This window comes from Anabas testudineus, chromosome 7 (genome assembly GCF_900324465.2).
Source record: "Anabas testudineus chromosome 7, fAnaTes1.2, whole genome shotgun sequence".
In the NCBI taxonomy this organism is placed as follows: Eukaryota; Metazoa; Chordata; class Actinopteri; order Anabantiformes; family Anabantidae; genus Anabas; species Anabas testudineus.
This window is the reverse complement of record NC_046616.1, coordinates 17,422,322-17,441,481: the sequence shown is the minus strand read 5'-3', so window position 1 is coordinate 17,441,481 and position 19,160 is coordinate 17,422,322. Positions and strand designations below refer to the sequence as shown.

Genomic DNA, 19,160 nt, shown 5'->3' with positions numbered 1-19,160 from the left:
CTTCTGAGGCACTCACTTCACAGCAATTTAGGTCATGCTAAACAAATGTTATACTAAAGAGAAACACACAAATAAGAGCACATAGTCTTTAAGTTATTTCAGCGTCCTTACGGCAGCTGCCATGGTAGGCGGCGGTGGATTAAAAAGTGGTATATTGCACATGAAGTGAATTTCTCAGGTGTCTCTGTAACAGCATGGAGGCTGTAAGGTAAATTTCATCAATCACCCCCTGGGAGGGAAGACCAAATGAAATTGAAGCCTTATATAGAAATCCTGAGTGAGTGGTTATTCGGTTATGCCTCACTTCCACTGTGAATAATCTGTGTGCCTACGTCTCCCCGTGCCTATCCCTCTATCACCAAGACACAAGTAGTACAACCACAGATGCACCGTGCTCTACAACCTCTACGAGCTTACAAGTCAAGAAAAAACGTACAGCAGAGATCATTTAGAGATGAAAACAAAGAGCAGACAGGAGCAGGAATGAGGCTGCACGTCACCGCTTCTGACAGTAGAAGTGTTTGTGCTATGCAGATCTTAAATAGCCCGACGAAGACAGCCTCACTGTGGGTTTGCAAATATTTATTTATGTTGGTTTTTCATGTGCATTCAGCAGATATACACAGATATCATGATTAGCACTAATGTTCCCTCACTAAATCCGCCATCCTTTTATCTACTGAATGAATTCACCTTCTCCATATCTGTCCTATCCATTCCCCACGTTAAAAAATGGGGGACAAGGTGTTGACGTAAAATCACAATTACAACTGCAGATTGTCAGAAATGACTTGCATGTTTACAGTCAAAATAAAAGGGGATGTGTGCATGATATTAGCAGAAGGAGAAAAACAAGTCTGCGACAATATGAATAAAATATGTGAATTGCTTATGATTAGCATACTAATGACTAATCATCATGCTAATCAGTTCATTTTGTGTCCTCAAATTACAGGCTGGTGTTGAGAAATGCGAGTCCACAGAAATGCAGCTGAAGGAAAACCGAGGAAAGATTTTACCAAGCAGTTAAAACAAAAGGGTCCAGGTAGATTATTAAAAGGTATAGAGATCAAGAAAGGAAATGGAAAGCAGATTCCTAGTCTTCACAGGCCTGTCCCCATCCTCAGGAGGCTGTTTTAACACTAGTTGAGTCACATACAGACGTGTTGTGCTTATTTAACATCAGTGTTCATCATTTTGAATTAGGTTTGGAAATCTAAGCTCAAGGATTCATTTAAAAAGGGCTACATGTATTATTTTGCCTTTTAATCGTATTTATTTTGCGTTTTATTTGTAAAAATCCATTCTGAAATGACATTTCTCAGCATGTTTTGGACATGATACATTATTTGAAGAACTGATGATGCACTGGGGATGCTTTCAAAAACAACATGTCCATTCAAGCCTAAAAACCGACAACAAAACTGAGAGAGAATCTCCCATTTTAAGCGAAAGCGTCCCTCTGCAAACACATCCCCAACCTTAAGATGATTTCGCAGTCGCTGGAGCCAGTAAAGAGATGGAACCCAAGCCTCAATCTCAGTCAAATAATCTAAAAGCCATTACAAGAAGGGGACAAGTAATCCCAGCCTAATGGGGCACGGCGTTCAGGAGGAGCCAAATGCGAGCGTCCAACTGAAATTAAGAGGCTGGAGGCTGCTGCTGCTGGTGAAAAAAGGGCAGCGGGCTGAATCAAACCAGAGCTGTGGGGTTAGGAGGTCAGCTGGCTGAGCCGCCATGTCACCAGCATATTGGACATGCCTGTGGGCTCCATCAGCAGGTGTATAAATATGTGTCCTGTTTCACACTCCATGTCTGCAGGGAGGTCAGCCCAGATGGGATTTTAAATGCTGCATTTCATGTGGTATCATTTAGTTGGGTTAGTTCACCCCTCATTGGTTTTGCCATCTGGTGCCCTCTCAACCTGTGATAGGAACATTAACACTAGAGTCTAAATGCTCCTGATCTCCCTGCCAGAGGATTTCCAGCGGTTTACACCACAGTCAGAGTCAGCACTCCCTCCACCTCAGCTCAGTGACATTTAGAGGAAAAAAAAAAAAAAAAAAGTGCATCCACAAGTTCTGATTTAAAGCAGGAGACACACGTGGAGTCTGAAAAACAACCTGCAAACCATTTCAATGCACAGGTACGAGCCCAACGTGACATCACTGTCACGCAGGATAAAACTGAGCGGAGCTGAAGCAAAAACTTGTGCAAAAATATTCAAGTATATCAAACGAGAGGGCCTATTTATACCGGCTGTGAGTCACCTACCGTTTCACTTTAAACCGACGCACTGCTCCTCGAGGAGATGTTTTGTTCTTGTCTTTTAGTTTCCAGATGGTTTCTTTAAAAATAAAATTAAAAACAAGTAAAGATCCGGAACTGTATCCACTCTCCGATGATGATTCTCTGCCCATGTGAACACTGTTCAGTGTTGTGTTCAAGTCCAGTTTAAAAAAATAAGAATAAAAAACGAATGATGTTTTTTTTTTTTTTTTTACCGTTTCTTTCTAAAATTGTGAATAAGTAGTCCACGAGTTTATTGTCCTCGTGTGATCCCTTCATTTGTGGGAGACGTCGGGCTTCGGACGATTACAGGCAGAGTTAGACAACCAGACAATGTTCCCTCCCTTTATTGACGGGCTCCCTTTATCACAATTTGCCAGCTTTGCAGACAGCCGCTGACTGGCCTCACCTTCCACATGGACGTGTTTGGACCGGATAATCCTGCTTATATTACCCCCATATGTTTCCATTTTGCACCTCGACAATACATTTTATTACTGGAGGGGAGGGGGTGTTCTGTTTTTTGCGCCTGTGTGTGTGTGTGTGTGTGTGCGTGTGTGTGGAGGTAGAATGGGGGGGGTCCACATTTTGTGTGTCTGGGCACAGAGATAATCACAATTTGAAGCAGTTAAATCCTCAAAGTGCTTGAGGGGGAAACAATTAGAAAGAAAAAAATAATAATAATAAAGAGTTCAAACCAGAACTGATCGACGTTTCTCACTCTGAATGAGAACTGTGTTCAGTCAGTTTCTGGGGGTTACTAAACTTGCTCAGCTGTGGGAGATGGCAACAAACAAAAAATGTGATTATTGGTATTTATTCGACTGAAGTGGGGAGAGTAGCACGATTTGAAATATTAAAAAACAAACACGCTCCAAGTGCGATGTCAGTGCAGCCTATAGATGAGGATGAGGAGGAGGGGGGGGGGCGACTTTGAGATGACATTGAGGCTGTGTAGATGGGAGTTGAGTCTCTGGTTGTTGATGTTAGTCGCACAAGGCGAAGCGGCTGCTGCCCGTGTCGATCCAGCCTCCTCCTCCTCCTCTTCCTCTTCCTCCTCCTGGTCTTCAGCACTGCTCCCCGCTGGACAGCTCCTGCTTGGACACCACGCGAACGCGCCATATGGTCCCTTAAAGTCTTTTTAATGGAAGTAACATCTATTTCTGTTCCAAGAAATACTGGGAGTTTACAACTTCGTCCACAAGAGGAATCCACGGATACCTCGCCTCGGGATTCGCGGCAGACAGCTCATCCTTGGCAGAAAAGATCACAGAGTCATTGTGAGTAAACTGGCTGTCGAATTCTTGCGCCTCTCTGTGCGCGTTTCAACGCGCATATAAACAGATGTGGTTAATGCATGGACCGTTGTTGTGTGTCTTTGCAGTGATGTGGTCAAACTGTGACTGAGATTGTCAATATGATGCTGGGGTCAGTGTAATTACTGCATGGTGAGCTCTGCACCAACATGCCATGGCCAAATAAATGCAGAATTGATTATTGTTTTTTTGCCGGTTGTTTGCGTGGTGCAAACGTGGAGAGGCATTATCATGCGCTCAACAATGCGTTTCGTCCTCAGTTAATTGGATAGATGGGATGGCTATCTGTGCAGCCTGACGCGTAAAGCTTTTACGCATTGGACATCCCTTTGTCTCCACTATGCGTTTTGTGTTCCAGTTTGTTTGAGACCCTCTCTTCTGTCTCCCTGCTGCTTTTATTGCTGTGTGTGGATAACTGTTAGGAGAATCTGCAGGTGGTAATTGGTGGACACTTCATTATGCTTAATTCTAATAGGCTATTTGCTATTGCTGCGGCGCGCCTTGCGCTCGAAGTGCACGTTTATGGATCCTGTAATTTATCTTTAAGTTTTCTTTTTTTTTTTTTTTTTCCTCTCCTTAATGTTAGTGATGCCAATTTGCTATTTCCTTTTCTGGCATATTCATTTGCGTTTCGTTTGGGCTGGTCTGATTTTGAGTCTTGTTCATTTACGCGCAATCTGTCGTCTGTGTTTTAGTTATGACAGCAAGTCCTGCGTGACTTTGCCATCGACGGTTTTTGGGGTTTTGTTGAGTCAGATATGAATGAAAATTTTGTCAGGGAGCCAAATGTTTATAAGACGCTTTGGTCTGAGCTTTAAAAGCAGATTTAGAAGTAAAACAATACGTGGGATTTAATTGATATTGGTTTGTTGTTCTGCACTAGATTGGGACAAAATTGTTGTTGTGCGAAATGTGTCCATGATTTTTCATTTTCAGCGCCTCCTGAAAAACCGACCAATTGCTCTATTCACGATTCCAGGTTAACGGCGACTGACGAGCCGTGTGTGCACAGGCTTCATCTCCAGACATTTGGTCCAAAGGTTAGGTCTAAAAACCGCGAAGCTGCTGTCTACGTGGACTGGTGCTGAAGTCTCCCGTCCGACTGCCAGGACCTTTGCCAAATCCAGAGACATGGCGACGAACGGCACTAAAACGGATGGACAAGTCACAGAACTGAACGAGGTGGCCACTAACAATGACAAACCCAAATCTCTGGACGTGAAACCCGAAAAGCAGAAAAATGAGTTGCCTGCAAGAGAAACATGGGGGGGCAAATTTGATTTTCTCATGTCGTGTGTGGGTTATGCAATTGGACTGGGGAACGTATGGAGATTTCCCTATCTCTGTGGAAAGAACGGCGGAGGTAAACATTCTTTTCAAACCTAATTTATGCAAACTGCACGTACCACTCAGCTGCACGGTGCATATACCTAACTGACCGTGTCGATGACATAGAAAGAATGAATATCAAAGTAATTCGTCAGTGTGGTGTTTGCCATAAGAATGATCCTTTTAATGCATAACTTGATTTACTTCTGTCCATCCAGGAGCCTTCTTGATTCCCTATTTTTTGACCCTCATATTTGCTGGGGTCCCCTTGTTTCTACTGGAATGCTCCCTTGGTCAATACACCTCCATTGGAGGGCTTGGTGTGTGGAAACTGGCTCCTATGTTTAAAGGTATACAATCAAACCAAACAAATGTGGGGAATTGTTTCTTGATATCAGGCCTACTAGATATTTATTTTTTGCAACAATCCATGCTGGATTTTGTTTCCTTTGTGGTAATCGATGCTTTTATAGTAAGAGTAATTTTGACTATCAGGATTTATGGAGGTCACATAACACATGCGATTGATACTGATAGTGCAACCATTTCTGTATGATAGGTGTGGGCCTTGCAGCAGCTGTCCTGTCCTTCTGGCTAAACATTTACTACATTGTAATCATTGCTTGGGCCATTTACTATCTGTACAACTCCTTCACCACTGTAAGTATTACAGTGTACTCACACACCTTATGAAAAGGGTCAAGGTTCTTATATCAGGACCTATTACAGCCTGTGATGCCTTCATGAAATTCAAACATCTCTACATGGAAGTCTGGAAGAAAAACACAATATCATTTTTGTTTTTCAGGAACTTCCATGGAGCTCATGTAACAACCTATGGAACACAGAGCAATGTTATACAAACTACTCCATTGTAGATACCAGCAACCTCACCAGTGCAGTGGTGGAGTTTTGGGAGTAAGATATTGACTGCCTTCTCTTGCTCTTACAACAGCAGAGCTTTAAAGTATCCTGCATGCATCCCAAAAGATATATAAAAGACAGCCTCCTATGCTGCATGCTCTTTTTCCCCTATGTGAATAACGGTTTTATTGTTACTTGATCTTGAATTATAGGCGCAACGTGCTTGAAAAGACCACTGGCTTGGAAAAACCAGGCCAGGTTCGAGTGCCACTGGCAATAACACTGGCCGTTGCCTGGGTCATTGTGTACTTCTGTATCTGGAAAGGGGTTAGCTGGACAGGGAAGGTAAGGCATTAACCAGAGTTTGATATCCAAGACCTCTTTTGCTATACTGGTTCCAATTAAGGATCAGTATGTGACATCTATGCAATATTAATCAGTCTAATTTCACCTCATCAATCATTTAGATTGCAGTCAGAATTGTTAAGATTCAGTTTGAAATAAAAGAAGAGACGTGAAATACTCATGTTCACTAATCCTACTCTGCCTCACTGTGGCTATTCTAATTCCATTTCTCCCGACACAGTGTCTATACTGAGTGTGCATTGATGATAGGAGGAGCAACAAACAGCCATATGCTACAATCTGGGTTTTTGTTCAGTTTCCCTCCCTGGTGGTGCCACATTTCGAAAGTCTAGCGCATCACATGACCATGACAAATAAAATTTGTTTTGGTCGCAAAATACCCATCTCCTCTGCACATTTTGCTCAGATTCTTAGCACAGTGTCGTTTGCACAGAGGCAGAGGGAGATGATTCAAAGTGAAGCTGCTGTGTTTTATTTGCTGATTATCGGGCTTTTTGTGTTTAGTTTTGACTAATAATAAATATAGAGAATCTTTAAAACCTTCAGGAAAATGTCTGAACAGTGGCTGAATTTGCACATTATGTATGCATCATAAATATCCTACAGATGCAAAACGTGCAGTGTTGTCTTGCTGATGACTGTCTCACATTTTATAGGTCGTTTACTTCTCAGCTACATATCCCTACTTCATGCTGTTTATCCTCTTCATCCGTGGGGTGACTCTACCTGGAGCTAAAGAGGGAATTATGTTCTATATCACCCCTGACTTTGAAAAGCTCAAAGAATCCGAGGTAATGATATGTTATTATATGATTTGCACCTATGCACTGCATGCCTGAGTGAGCAGAACGAGGTCTCACACAGATAAATGCTTGTGTTCCTTTTTCAGGTGTGGCTAGATGCAGCTACCCAGATCTTTTTTTCATATGGATTGGGATTGGGGTCGCTTATAGCTCTGGGCAGCTATAACCCTTTCAATAACAATGTATACAGGTAAGAACAGCAACGATTCACAGATTGGAGAAAATCTATTAGAAAGAAAATGCAGCTGCATGAAATGTATCGGCTGGCTAGTGTAGTGGTAAGATCACCACCCGCCATGAAGGAGACTGGGGTTTGAATAGCAGCTGTGGCCTACCTCTAGTAGGGGTCCTTAGGCAAGACCTCCTCACCTTTTCCATTGCCTTGTAAGTTGCATTGATTAAAAGTGTCTGCTAAACATAATTCAGATTAAAATATATCAGTGCAAACCATCATAGCTGAAGAAGACACTAATGAAATAGCTGCTATATTAATTTATTACATGCTCCTAGTGAAGAACGTATTCAAGGATACTTGTAACAGGGACTTAATAATGTGTGTTGCTGACATGAATACAATAATAATCCAAGGAGAAGGCTGTTTCTTGCTGTTGGTGTGCATGCTGGAGGAAAAAAAAACAACAACTAGGATTGCGAAGCCTGAGTGTTTTCTCCAGCAGCCCCATGGTTCTGGGTCACATAAACACTCAGTTACGTAAAAATAGTTGCATTCATTTTGTCTGCTTGTTTCAAACGGATCCATCTTTCCCTCACCTACAACAGATATATCAGACCTGTATTATTTGATATAAGCTATTTATTCCAAATCATTTATGTCTGTCTTAACAGCTGGTAAACATCTGTATGATCAAAAGGAATAAATAGCCACGATGCGTTCGCGAGAGTGTTTTTTCAGGGGAAGCCCAACCCCAGAAAAACAAAAGACACAAGTCAATTTGAATCTTTGACAACAGGCCTATTTTATATTTCCTCTCCCCAGAGACTCTGTCATTGTGTGCTGTATCAACTCGTGTACCAGCATGTTTGCTGGCTTTGTAATCTTCTCTATTGTTGGCTTCATGGCACACGTGACAAAGAAAGACATTGCCGACGTAGCAGCTTCAGGTAAACTACACTTTGCATCTATGTCTTCTTCTTCTTCTGTGATGTTTGTGTCTCTGCACAAAAAAAGGCTGCACTGTCATTGATGCCGACTGCTAAACACAGTTTATGTCTTCCCCTTCTATGCGAGGGTGCTATGAGGATAAACATGATAAAAAAAATGAGTTTCCTATCTACTATGCAGGTCCTGGCTTAGCTTTTCTGGCCTACCCAGAGGCTGTAACCCAGTTGCCCGTGTCTCCTCTCTGGGCAATTCTGTTCTTCTCCATGCTGCTCATGCTGGGGATAGACAGTCAGGTAAGGGGCTTGGAGATGATCTGCTCATGGGCTGACCTAAATATTTAAGTACAGGTACATATCATGCAGCTCACCCCTGCACTCTGCATGACAAGCATGCAATTTGCTTCTTGTGGACAGATATACCTGAGCTTTGACATCAGCTGTCAAGTCTTTTTAATGCTACTTTATCACCTCCATGTGCCCGTAGGTTTCACTGTCTGCGTTTCCTTATTTTATGTATGATATTTGGTTTTAATTTAGGCCACAGAGACCATTAAAAAAAAGTATACACACAGCTATACACTGGCTATGACCACCAGCACTTCAAAGTAAAAGACATCAATTATAGCTCTATTCACTGGGTCATAACTCACATCCCATGTCATAGCAACAGCGCTTTTGCATATCAGAGCTAATGCCAAAATGGTCTCCAAAAAAGTGGATGCTTGGTCATTTGGAAGATTGCGTTAGCATTTTTGCCCCATGGTTTGATGCACACTGCAATTCTTTGTCATTTGTCATCATCAGTTGGCCTAATCACTTAAACGAAGCCTCTCTGGTAAAGAATACAAAATATTCACAGACCGCTACATGCTAGAATAAAAAACAAAAAAATAGACGAATACACTTACTTATGTCAAAGAATAGAAAAAGCAGTAATGTGCAAATAATGGACATATTAATAATTATGCTTAATGCTGTTTCTATGATTCTGTCCTTCAGTTCTGCACTGTTGAAGGCTTCATCACTGCTCTGGTGGATGAGTTTCCCAGAGCTCTTAGGGGTAGACGAGAGATCTTCATCGCAGTTGTCTGTCTGGTGTCCTATGTGATCGGACTTTCAAACATCACACAGGTACAGCAGGGCAGCTCTCTTATGGTTAGCAGTGATTATAAATGGGATTAGATAAAGGAGTAACAGAATTGAAGCAATGGAAGAGGGGAGCGAGAGCCAATTTGAATCTTGATTTGTTCTCCTTTTGGCAACAATTACATCGCCAGAGTATGTTATGCTGTATCTGTACATACTGTAGTTTATTTTTTATAACACATATTCATTTTTCTGTAACCAGGGTGGGATCTATGTGTTCAAACTGTTTGACTACTACTCTGCCAGTGGAATGTGTCTGCTGTTCTTGGTCTTCTTTGAATGCATCTCCATATCCTGGTGCTACGGTGTGTATCATCAAAGAGTCACTGCACACAGCAGAAATAGGAATAAAATTATGAGTTGAAAATTGGTATTTTTTTTCCTGGAGAAATTAAAAAAGCGACCGCTGGTGAAATATCATACGTGAAAAGGTGGGGTAAATATGAAGGTTAGAAAACGTCACACCTGTCCCGAGATATTTGCGCAGCTTCACGCGCTGTTCAGCCTCAAGGTCATGAGCACTCGCGTTCCACTTCACCATCCTCATCATCATGCATGGCAGACCAGCAGCAAATTGAAATAAATTGGATATGAATATTTTGATCATAGATTCATTTGTCTCGCAGGTGTGAACAAGTTCTATGACAACATCGAGGAGATGATTGGCTACAGGCCCTGTTTATGGTGGAAGCTGTGCTGGGTCGTATTCACCCCTCTCGTTGTCGGTGTGAGTACTCTGAATTAATACAACAGTACATCTAAAGTCACGACATGAAAAATGAAACAATAAATAAAGTCAATATTACCTGCCTGCGGCCATGTCAGGCTGAAACAGTCCTGCCTCTAGTCTCTGGTTGTCAAAATGCATAAAGCATCTCATGTCTCCCACAGGGGGTGTTCTTGTTCAGTGCCGTACAAATGGTTCCTCTCACAATGGGAGAGTATGTGTTCCCAGGCTGGGGTCAGGGAGTAGGCTGGCTCATGGCGCTGTCCTCTATGGTTCTCATACCAGGATACATGATCTATATGTACCTCGGACTCAAGGGCACTTACAAAGAGGTAAGGTGTGAATCTTTAGGCAAACACCACAAGCTTTGTTAGCTTGTGGCCACATTTTGAAAATCAATCTCGACTGTGTAACCTTACATACCACTTGTGGTTCTGTCCCAGCGACTTCGGATAATGCTTCAGCCTCCTGCGGTTACCAGGCGACCACAAGAGAATGGACCTGAGCAGCAGGCAGAAACCAACGCTGCTAACCTGTCCAGCCCCGCCAACCCCTCCAGCCCTGCCAACCCGGCCCCGGCAAACCCTGCCAGCCCCACCAGTCCGGCTCCTGTCAACTCAACCAGCCCCGTGACCCCGGCTAACCCGGCTGTTCCATCAGCTAATCCTCCCACCGCCACTAGCCCGGTGAACCCAGCAACTAGTCCCACCGCCACCATCACTACCACCGTCACTACAGCCAGCCCAGCTAACCCCACTGCAACCACAACTGTTAGCCCAACCAGCCCACCACCCAACCCAATAAGCCCAACGGAGCCTGTTAACCCCCCGAACCCGAGCTCGACCACTAACCTGACCAATGCTGAGGCCAACGTGTAGACAACAAAGAAACCCTTATGGAGTGTGTAGACAAAAGAGAACATTACAAAGGACTTCCAAGATTTTAATTGATTCACCTACCTCCAGGGGCAATATGTGATCAAAACAGATTTTCAAACCACGTTTAATTTTTCTGCATTTGTAAAAAAACAAGCCAATGATGTCTTATTGTTGGTTTGCATTCTGGAAACAATATCAAAGACTGTTAGTGTTCATAAATACATAAATCGGAACAAAAAAAATGTAAACATACTGTGTAATACTGTGAGAAGAGAAAAAAATATAGAGATATAGATTAGAGATTTGTTGAATATCTTCATGAATCAAGTAAATACCGTGTGAATATAGTAGATGAAGTAGTGAACAAAATTGACATCATTGAAGAGTGCAAGGGATGGCGTCAATTTTATTGTGGATGTTTACTAAACCTCACGCAGTTGTCTCTTTTCCAAGCATTGCACTCTGTGAGGAAAACTACCGGCCACAAGGCATGCTGGGAGCTCTGAGTAAGCACAATGCCAATAAGAAGTTCATGTTTAGGAGCTCTGGAGTGATCCAGTATTCGTTGCAAAAGATTTTGTGTGTGAGAGACTGTTATTTTATTTATTTTTTTCTTCTGTCTTTTTTTTTTTTTAAGTAAAAAAAAAAAGAGAAAACTTTTATGTGATGGAAACATTTTTAGAATTATTTTTAGGATGTTTTATACTATACGTGTTGTGATGGAGGACCAAAATCAATAGGCAGACAAAAGCAAAAACTATGCCATTTAGTGTTCGGTTGGCAAAGCACAGGGTACAGAGTACAAAAAAAAAAAAAGAGGAAAAAAAAAAAAAGCACAGGGTTGCAAAAGTGATTTACAAATATTGATTATCCCTTAATGCTGACAGTCAATCCTGTTTACTGTTTACGTTCTGCATGCATTCCTCAGGAACATCAGTGAAATATTCTGAACTGTCTCCTGACAAACAAAAAAGAAAAGAAGATGAACAGAGAAGGCCTTAAGCCGACACACCGTTTCCAACGAAGCCATAGTCTGTTTTGACTGGGCAGAAACACAAACTACATACTTTGTATGCAGGCACAAAAACCAGGACCAACTCTGTGTTTGAGTACAGTCTTTTTTTTTTTTTTCTTTATGTGTAACAATCAATTGTAGTTCGATCAATATGTATCCAGCAATACATATGTAGATGTGTAAGTGCAGGCCAGTAAGCAAGTGGTCTGTTTCCCTTTTTGTTTCTGTTGTCTTTGCTTTACTAGTGAAAAGCACAAAGCTTTAAGTTCCCCAGACTTTTGCCATGGCGTGTTAGGACAATGTCAGTTTGCTTCTATGGCAGCTACTGTGAAAGGCATCTGGTTGAACAGAACATGTTTACTTTGAAAAGCAAAACAACTGAGAGAAAATGTGAAATGGCTACAGTTCATGTCCTGTGAATTTTGTATAAAGTTACTCTACCACAGTTTTCTCTGGAACTTTGTTGTAAAACCGTACTGTGTAAAACATGTAACTGTGAATGTCTGTATTACATTGGAAGTTATTGTCTAAATGTTGAAACAATGGAGTTGCTGTTTTCTGCAATAATATTTTGATCACAGAAGTTAAAGCACATATCCTACAGAAATATACGAAAATGATGATGACAATGAAGATGCTGACGATTATATTAAAAATAGTAACTATGTCTAGTAAAGCGATTTTGTTTTGTATATTTTTAACTGTCTCACTGCCTAATGTAAAACATAATATAAAAATGATATGTATCTAAATGGTGTCACATGAAAAAGCACGATTGTTATGTTATACAAACAGAAAAAAGACTGAAAAAATAAAGAATTATAGAAAATATAAATCCAAAACATGCCTGGCATATGTCCCTTATGGTAAGTGTGTTTAAGGTAGCGTCGCCGTGCTTTTGAACACTGTTATCAGGAAATTAGGTCAACTCCAGCTCTCCTATCAGGAGACGTATGCTGAGCTGAATCCTCCTGTAGTAATTGGCCATTGTTGCCTCTGTTGTAAATAAACCCTGGTGTTGCTCGTAGAGATTTCCCAGTCAATACATGTAAGACAATGTGAGGCCAGTAAAATCACAAGGAAGGATTAGACAGAAAAAGCGCTGTGGAAACACGCGGTGTTGCATAGATGGATTCAGCCGGAACGAGGCCAGGTGAGACGTGTACAATCAAACAGTAGTGTTGGGCGAAGACGCCATCCAGCTTAACTCTACGTGGGGTGTCAAAGGCGAACTAAACACTATAGTAAGAAAAAGAAGAAAGGATTGAAACATCAAACAAGTAGAAAAAAGAAAAAGAAAAAAAGCATCTGAGGCACTTCCTTGTGGTTTCCTGAGTGTCAGAAACACACGCTGATAGCGAGGCCTCAACAAGCAACAAAAACATCAACACAAAAACAGCTCTTGCCCCGGGGTCTGGCGTGCCCACACGCCCCATCTCCTCAAACCTCTCATGGCTCTGTGTGTATTTTGTATGTGTCAGTCCTTGTGTGAGTGTGTGTGTGTGTGTGTGTGTGTGTGTGTGTGTGTGTGTTTGTGTGCCTGCCTCTTCTCCCCCCACCTCTCGCAGTTGCTGCTTCCATTAGCTTCCAGTGTGATAAAAGAGACGACACCAGCTGACACCACCACAATGACTCGCCGTGGATAAAAGAATGAGATGTCCCCTCTAGTAGCTCGTGGCAAACTCAGTGTGTGTGTGTCTGTGTGTGTGTGTGTGTGTGTGTATGTGCAACAGAGAGAGAGAGAGGTTAGGACAGAGAGCTATGTGTTTGAGTGGACTGGGGTTTGAATAATGCCCTTAATAGCAGCTCATATAAACTAGCCCCTGATGGATGACTTACTAGCCTCCTTTATTCCCAGTTGTATAATTTAGCATCATTACCTATGAAAACCAGTCACCAACTGAGACAACCCAAACTAATGTGTTACCTCCACGAGAGCCATAGATCATCATTTTCTGCAGGGGAGGACAGGAGGAAGGAGCACTTGATTAGTTGGGAGCAATCTAGCAGAGGGTGCTGAAATTGTTGACCTACTTCTAAACTTCATTCCTCTTTTTGTCCTCGCTTTCTCCACCGACCAATACTCGCCGACATCCCAGTGTCACACTGGATTTTGTGATCCACTGTTTCACCTGATTAGGGATTTCAGCTATATTGCCACTCCAGATGTTTACAGTGGCAAGAAAAATATTTTGTGGACTGATGAAACTATTTTTTTAACCATTTGGACAGAACACACAGCTCTACGTCTGGCGACCCCGGCGTATCATCATGAAGACATTAGTTAATATATTGAATTAGATGAAGATCAGATCAGATTTTATGACAAATTAAATCAACGAAAACCATGAAATTTCAAAAGGTTCACATACTTTTTCCTATGTTATAGTCACATGCTGCATTTTGTCATTAATAATGATGCCTAATATTATTTTAAAAAATGCATTAGGTTGCTGCGACTGCTGTGTGCAGAAGCTGCTGACCAGTAAAGTTCAGGTCTGCTACTCTTTGGTCAGTCCTGTAGTTAACCCCTTTGATTCACAGTATCTGACAGGTCACAAATTCCAGTTTAACGCTCGGTACGAGAATCTTAATGACAGCAGGGATGATGGTGACTAAATTGATGCTGATGTCGAATCATAATTTTTTACCAACCCACATCAATCACCAAACAAAAGTTAGCACCACCCACATTCTAATGATTAAAGGTTATGCAAAGACCATAACCTGACACTGTCAGGTGTGCATATTAATAAACACCGTACAAACTAACTAGACTAATTGATATACATGGATGTCATTCGTGTGATACTATTTTTGTTATGCGGTGTCTCGCTTCCATTTTGTGGCCAGATCTGAGCGAGGGGACTTTGTTTGGTGTTTAGCATTTCTTGGCACTCTCCGTAATGAGCCTATTTTTAAAGTTAAAAAAAGTGCTTGCAGTGTGGCCACAAGAGAGGACACTGAAGAAGCAAACTGGTGATCCATGATGCTTTTATGAAAGGGTGACAGAACGCTGCAGCTTATAAACTCACACGGGCTGCAATGATTAATCCTCATTGGCCAGTTAAAGCAAGAAAAACAAATTCTGCTGTGAAGATAAAAAAAAGCTGATAATTATGTTCACACTTTCTCCATTTTTTAACCCCAGCACCAAAGTAGTTCCTTAATCTTAATGCCCTATTGGGTTCCTGTTGGTGGGTCACTGAACCTGCATATTTTTGACGTGGATTTCATGTGATCATTTGTGACATTTTTCATCTGCTGCATTTGGTTTGCCCCAGACTCCTGTCTGAGGTATACTCACCCGAGAATTCAAAGCAAATACATTAATGAATAACTAATCTTTGCAGATGCATGAATCTACATATCAATGTAATCAGAGGATGTTGTGTGCTTGGCTATTTCCAGCAGAGGGGCTGAGAGGATGTCAAGCATGCAAAGCCTCTCTGCATATATGCTAATCGGGCTCCATTTTCCAATCTGAATGTGAACCTTGCTGAAATGAACTTGTTTACCAGTTCACTTCTAAGCAACCACTGCTGCTTACATATCAAGCATACGCTTCTGCTGTGCAGTGGGGTGAGATCTGAGAATAGTGGGTGCACGTTGGGACATGTGAAATAATGGATTCCCCGTGATTTCTGCTGTTTGATAATGTGTAGTTATGACACAGCAAATATTGTGGTTATTTCAGGCAGGGGAGCTCAGAGGCAAGCGAAGCAGACGATTTCAGTTCAGATGCAAATATCAGATTCTGGAGCCTTTGCCAAAGAGGTTACCCTGTCACAAATCTATTGGTTTGAATGAAAAAATCCCCCTTTCTGGAAATTACACAGACAATTCAGAATGGGCTTTAATTTACTTTACAGTGTCAATTTATAAAATATTGCAAAAGCAGCTCTGATTAATGTGAATCTGTGTAAGTGAGAGTGAATTAAAGTCACAATGAAGAGGAGAATTGTGGCAAATCAGGAGACTGTCCCCTGCTACCTTCAGTGTGCTCCAGCACTTCTTGTCTTTTGTCACAACTTATAACATCTCCCCAGTGTGCCAGAGGCTTATGGGAGAGTCATTGTAGATTACTGCTTAGGTCAAACACTGAATGCAAATCAGGCCATGGAACAGACAAAGTAAAACACGAGGGGGGGTGCAGAAAATAGCAATAGGAACACAAAACAGCAATCATTTCACCATCTATACATTTGTGAAAACGTTTGCGCACATGCAGAAGATTATATTTGAAATTCAAAAAAATGTCAACCAACGCATGCTGATATTAAACATCTATTTACCGAGGCCGACAAATTAAAGGACTAAATAGCTCGAGCCAAACATCTGCCAAGGGGAGAAATTTCACATGGTGAGCAAGACATGTTACTCTGCCTGGATGTCACGCACAGTGGGTGCGCTGGATGATCTCGTGCCCCGATGTGAAGCCAGTGGGAGGAAAGGCTAGCTCTCCAGTGAAGCTCCTCTAATGGCTTCCTCCTGGATTCCCTGCCCAAAGGGTTTCAGGCCCTGTGCCTTACCCTGGGCCTTCTCTCTTTATGCTGGAGTTTAGGCTTTGGGACTGTGATAATAGCTGACAAATGGAAATCTCTGCCGACATCAAATGGAGTTATTTGTTTTCCTGCTCTTGCACACAAATGACAACAGGAGAAATGTACTCTGTGTTCTACTGAATTTCATTATTCTGCAGCTAATCTCCTGGAACTTACCCCACAACAACTAGCAATGCTGCACGTTCAAAAAAATGTGTGTGTGTGTGTGTGTGAAAGTTATGTGTATTTATATACATATATCAACCGAATGCATGCAATTGTAGTTGCACGCAAGTAAATGTGTTTGCATGTTTGTGTTAATGCGAGCATATGTGCGTGGATTTACTGTATGCAAATGTGTACAAATGCTCTGGTTAAGTGTAAAGACAGGACCAGACAGCTGCTTCAGGCACAGCTTTAGTAAAGTAAATAAGTTCTGTCAGATTACGCCAGCACACACTTAACACTTCACTCCTCACGATGCTGGTTTATTACAGCTGGAAACTGAAAGAGAGGTTTAAGGTGAGTGGCTACGAAGGAGGTCCTTTACCCTGTGAACTGTTGTCATTTTAGTTCACATAAACATATCAAAAAAGATCATGGGTTGCATGACTTGTACACATACGTTCATAGTTTCATTGCTTATGTGTTTGTGTGTGCCAACAAATATTCAATAGCATCATTGTAAGCACGTCATTCAATGCAAATATGACGAAGTGACCTCACATGTGCTTCGCATGTGTTATCCCCTAGTGCTGCATGACATTTTCACTCATGTAGTTCCTCCCTTGACTGCACATTCTAACCGCACAGAGTAAGACACAGATTTTTAAACCAACCCACATGCATAAATACAGGCCTCCCTCAAATCCGATCGGAAACAAACACACGAGACTCGTGCAGTGCTGTGCTCTGGGAGACATTTTGAAGGCCTGTTAGGATGCTGTTTACTCTTTCTGACATGCAGAAAATACACAGGCAACTTTTATAGAAGCACTGTCATGTGCAAACAGGCTCATTCATATCCCCACTGTCTCACTCTCTTCCTTGAACAAGACGCACACGGAGACACACAGGCACACGTGATGATTAAGAGGTCTGAAGACCTTGGACTCGGGGGCTGAATCATAGCTATGATGTGGTGAATGCTTTCTATTCTGATCTGTCAGAGCGGTTTGGGAACTGTGCTCACTGATGAGTGAGCTGGACCAGGCAGCGCCACGGCGGCACGGCCCAGTCTGTCGCCCCTCTTCCTGAGGCACCTCAGCTTCTCTCTCTATCTCTCTCCCTCCCCTGAGCCGAAGAGTGACAGGTAAGACGCCCTGAGAGCAGCCTGCACACAGCAGGACTGAGAAACACAGCAGGGGTCAGTGAGCTCGAGCTAGAGCCAAACATAGCGCAATCACTGCTATTACTTCACTACGACACATCCAACATCTGTTCAGGAGCACATAAAACACACGTCGACGTTTCTAGACACAAACGGTCAAAGAGACTCATTTTAAGTCGATTAGCAAAATGTCTTTTAAACTGTCCTTCTTCAGACTTATATTATGTTCGTCAAAGTTCCAATCAAACGGCTGATAGAGCCACATTACTTTTTCTGTTCTTCCTTTCCTACCAATTTGCTGCATTTGATTTCATTGTATCTCCAAGCACAGCGCTGAGACGTACTTCTTATGCTGAATCACAAATTCCCTGCTTTTATTCTTCGTAGCACTCAGCCTGTATCCATTAAATGTGGCAGGCTGCGTCAAGAAGACAAGTCCTTAATGTACTTCTATGCATATTCCCAAAAAATCACTCACAGATCAAGGCTGAAGACATCTTTGACTAAATACTACAGAGGAAAAGTTCCCACAGTGCCAGCCAACACGCATAATGGGAACATTCGGAGTGTGCTCCTTATACAACTTTTACTGTCACTATAGGTAAAAGGTAAAATTCTTTTCTATAGGACCACTGAGTGTCTAAACTCTTTTTGACCTGATAAATTTGACTTCAAGTTAGATCAAGCTGGTTGTATCAAACTGTGTCCTGCCATTTTCGAAAACCTACAAATTCAGCGGGCATGACAAGTTGTTAAAAACATCCAAACTGTGGACAGTGCTAACATTTGTGCCAGTGAAATATATTCCATTTATCTTTACAAAGAGAACATTAAACGCTCACATTTCACTTGGGGCCACAACAAGATGTATGAGTAAGAATACAGTCGCCCTGACTGTTTGAACTGTGGTCGCTGAACCTGCGCCACTTCCCCCTCCTTCTTATCAGAGCACAGACTCTTAGCTGTAAGTCAGTGAATGCTTGGAGATGTCTCTACTCTCTCTCTCTTGTGATGGCTTGGCCTTTTACGACAGTTTACAGATTATAGCTGTACGTTTTGGGAACATGTTTGAGTGTCAAGTACATGATGTATATGTATACTGCAACTCAGTGGCTGCTCTTTTTATGAATATATTTCTTCATCATATATTTCTATAAACACTGGGTGAAATCAAGGATGAAATTCAAGTTGATATTCTATAAATAAGACCCCAGATGTTAGCTTGGAACTATCCGGTATAAGTAGGTCTGACAATATGAGTGGAGGCAAAGCATTTTGCTGGAGTGAAGTTCCTGTGGTCTGTCAAACACATCCTCTGGCGGGACCTAATGTGGCGTGTGACACGTCACCCCCTATCACTCTGCCTTACAGATGACCAGCCGCTTACGTATGCCGCGTGCACCACTGGATTCCAAACCAGACACTGTCAGG

General features: G+C 42.1%; 1 protein-coding gene across 1 annotated transcript; it reads left to right on the top strand.

Moving 5' to 3' along the window:
• Positions 1-3,268: 3,268 nt before the first annotated feature.
• On the top strand, positions 3,269-12,653 carry slc6a1a (solute carrier family 6 member 1a). Its single transcript, XM_026369013.1, has 15 exons — positions 3,269-3,569; positions 4,585-4,968; positions 5,153-5,284; positions 5,494-5,594; positions 5,743-5,852; positions 6,011-6,143; positions 6,821-6,955; positions 7,054-7,157; positions 7,965-8,089; positions 8,271-8,383; positions 9,089-9,220; positions 9,438-9,540; positions 9,862-9,962; positions 10,127-10,294; positions 10,406-12,653. Exons 2-15 carry the CDS (start codon positions 4,737-4,739, stop codon positions 10,838-10,840), a joined length of 2,124 nt encoding a protein of 707 aa, XP_026224798.1. The 5' UTR covers positions 3,269-3,569; positions 4,585-4,736; the 3' UTR covers positions 10,841-12,653.
• The last annotated feature ends 6,507 nt before the right edge of the window (positions 12,654-19,160 follow it).

Excerpts from the sequence above, each read along its gene's own strand:
- slc6a1a (XM_026369013.1), top strand. The coding sequence starts at position 4,737 with ATGGCGACGAACGGCACTAAAACGGATGGACAAGTCACAGAACTGAAC. Across the intron at positions 5,595-5,742 it reads TGTACAACTCCTTCACCACT|GAACTTCCATGGAGCTCATG; the intron begins GTAAGTATTACA and ends TTTGTTTTTCAG. Across the intron at positions 8,384-9,088 it reads TGCTGGGGATAGACAGTCAG|TTCTGCACTGTTGAAGGCTT; the intron begins GTAAGGGGCTTG and ends TCTGTCCTTCAG.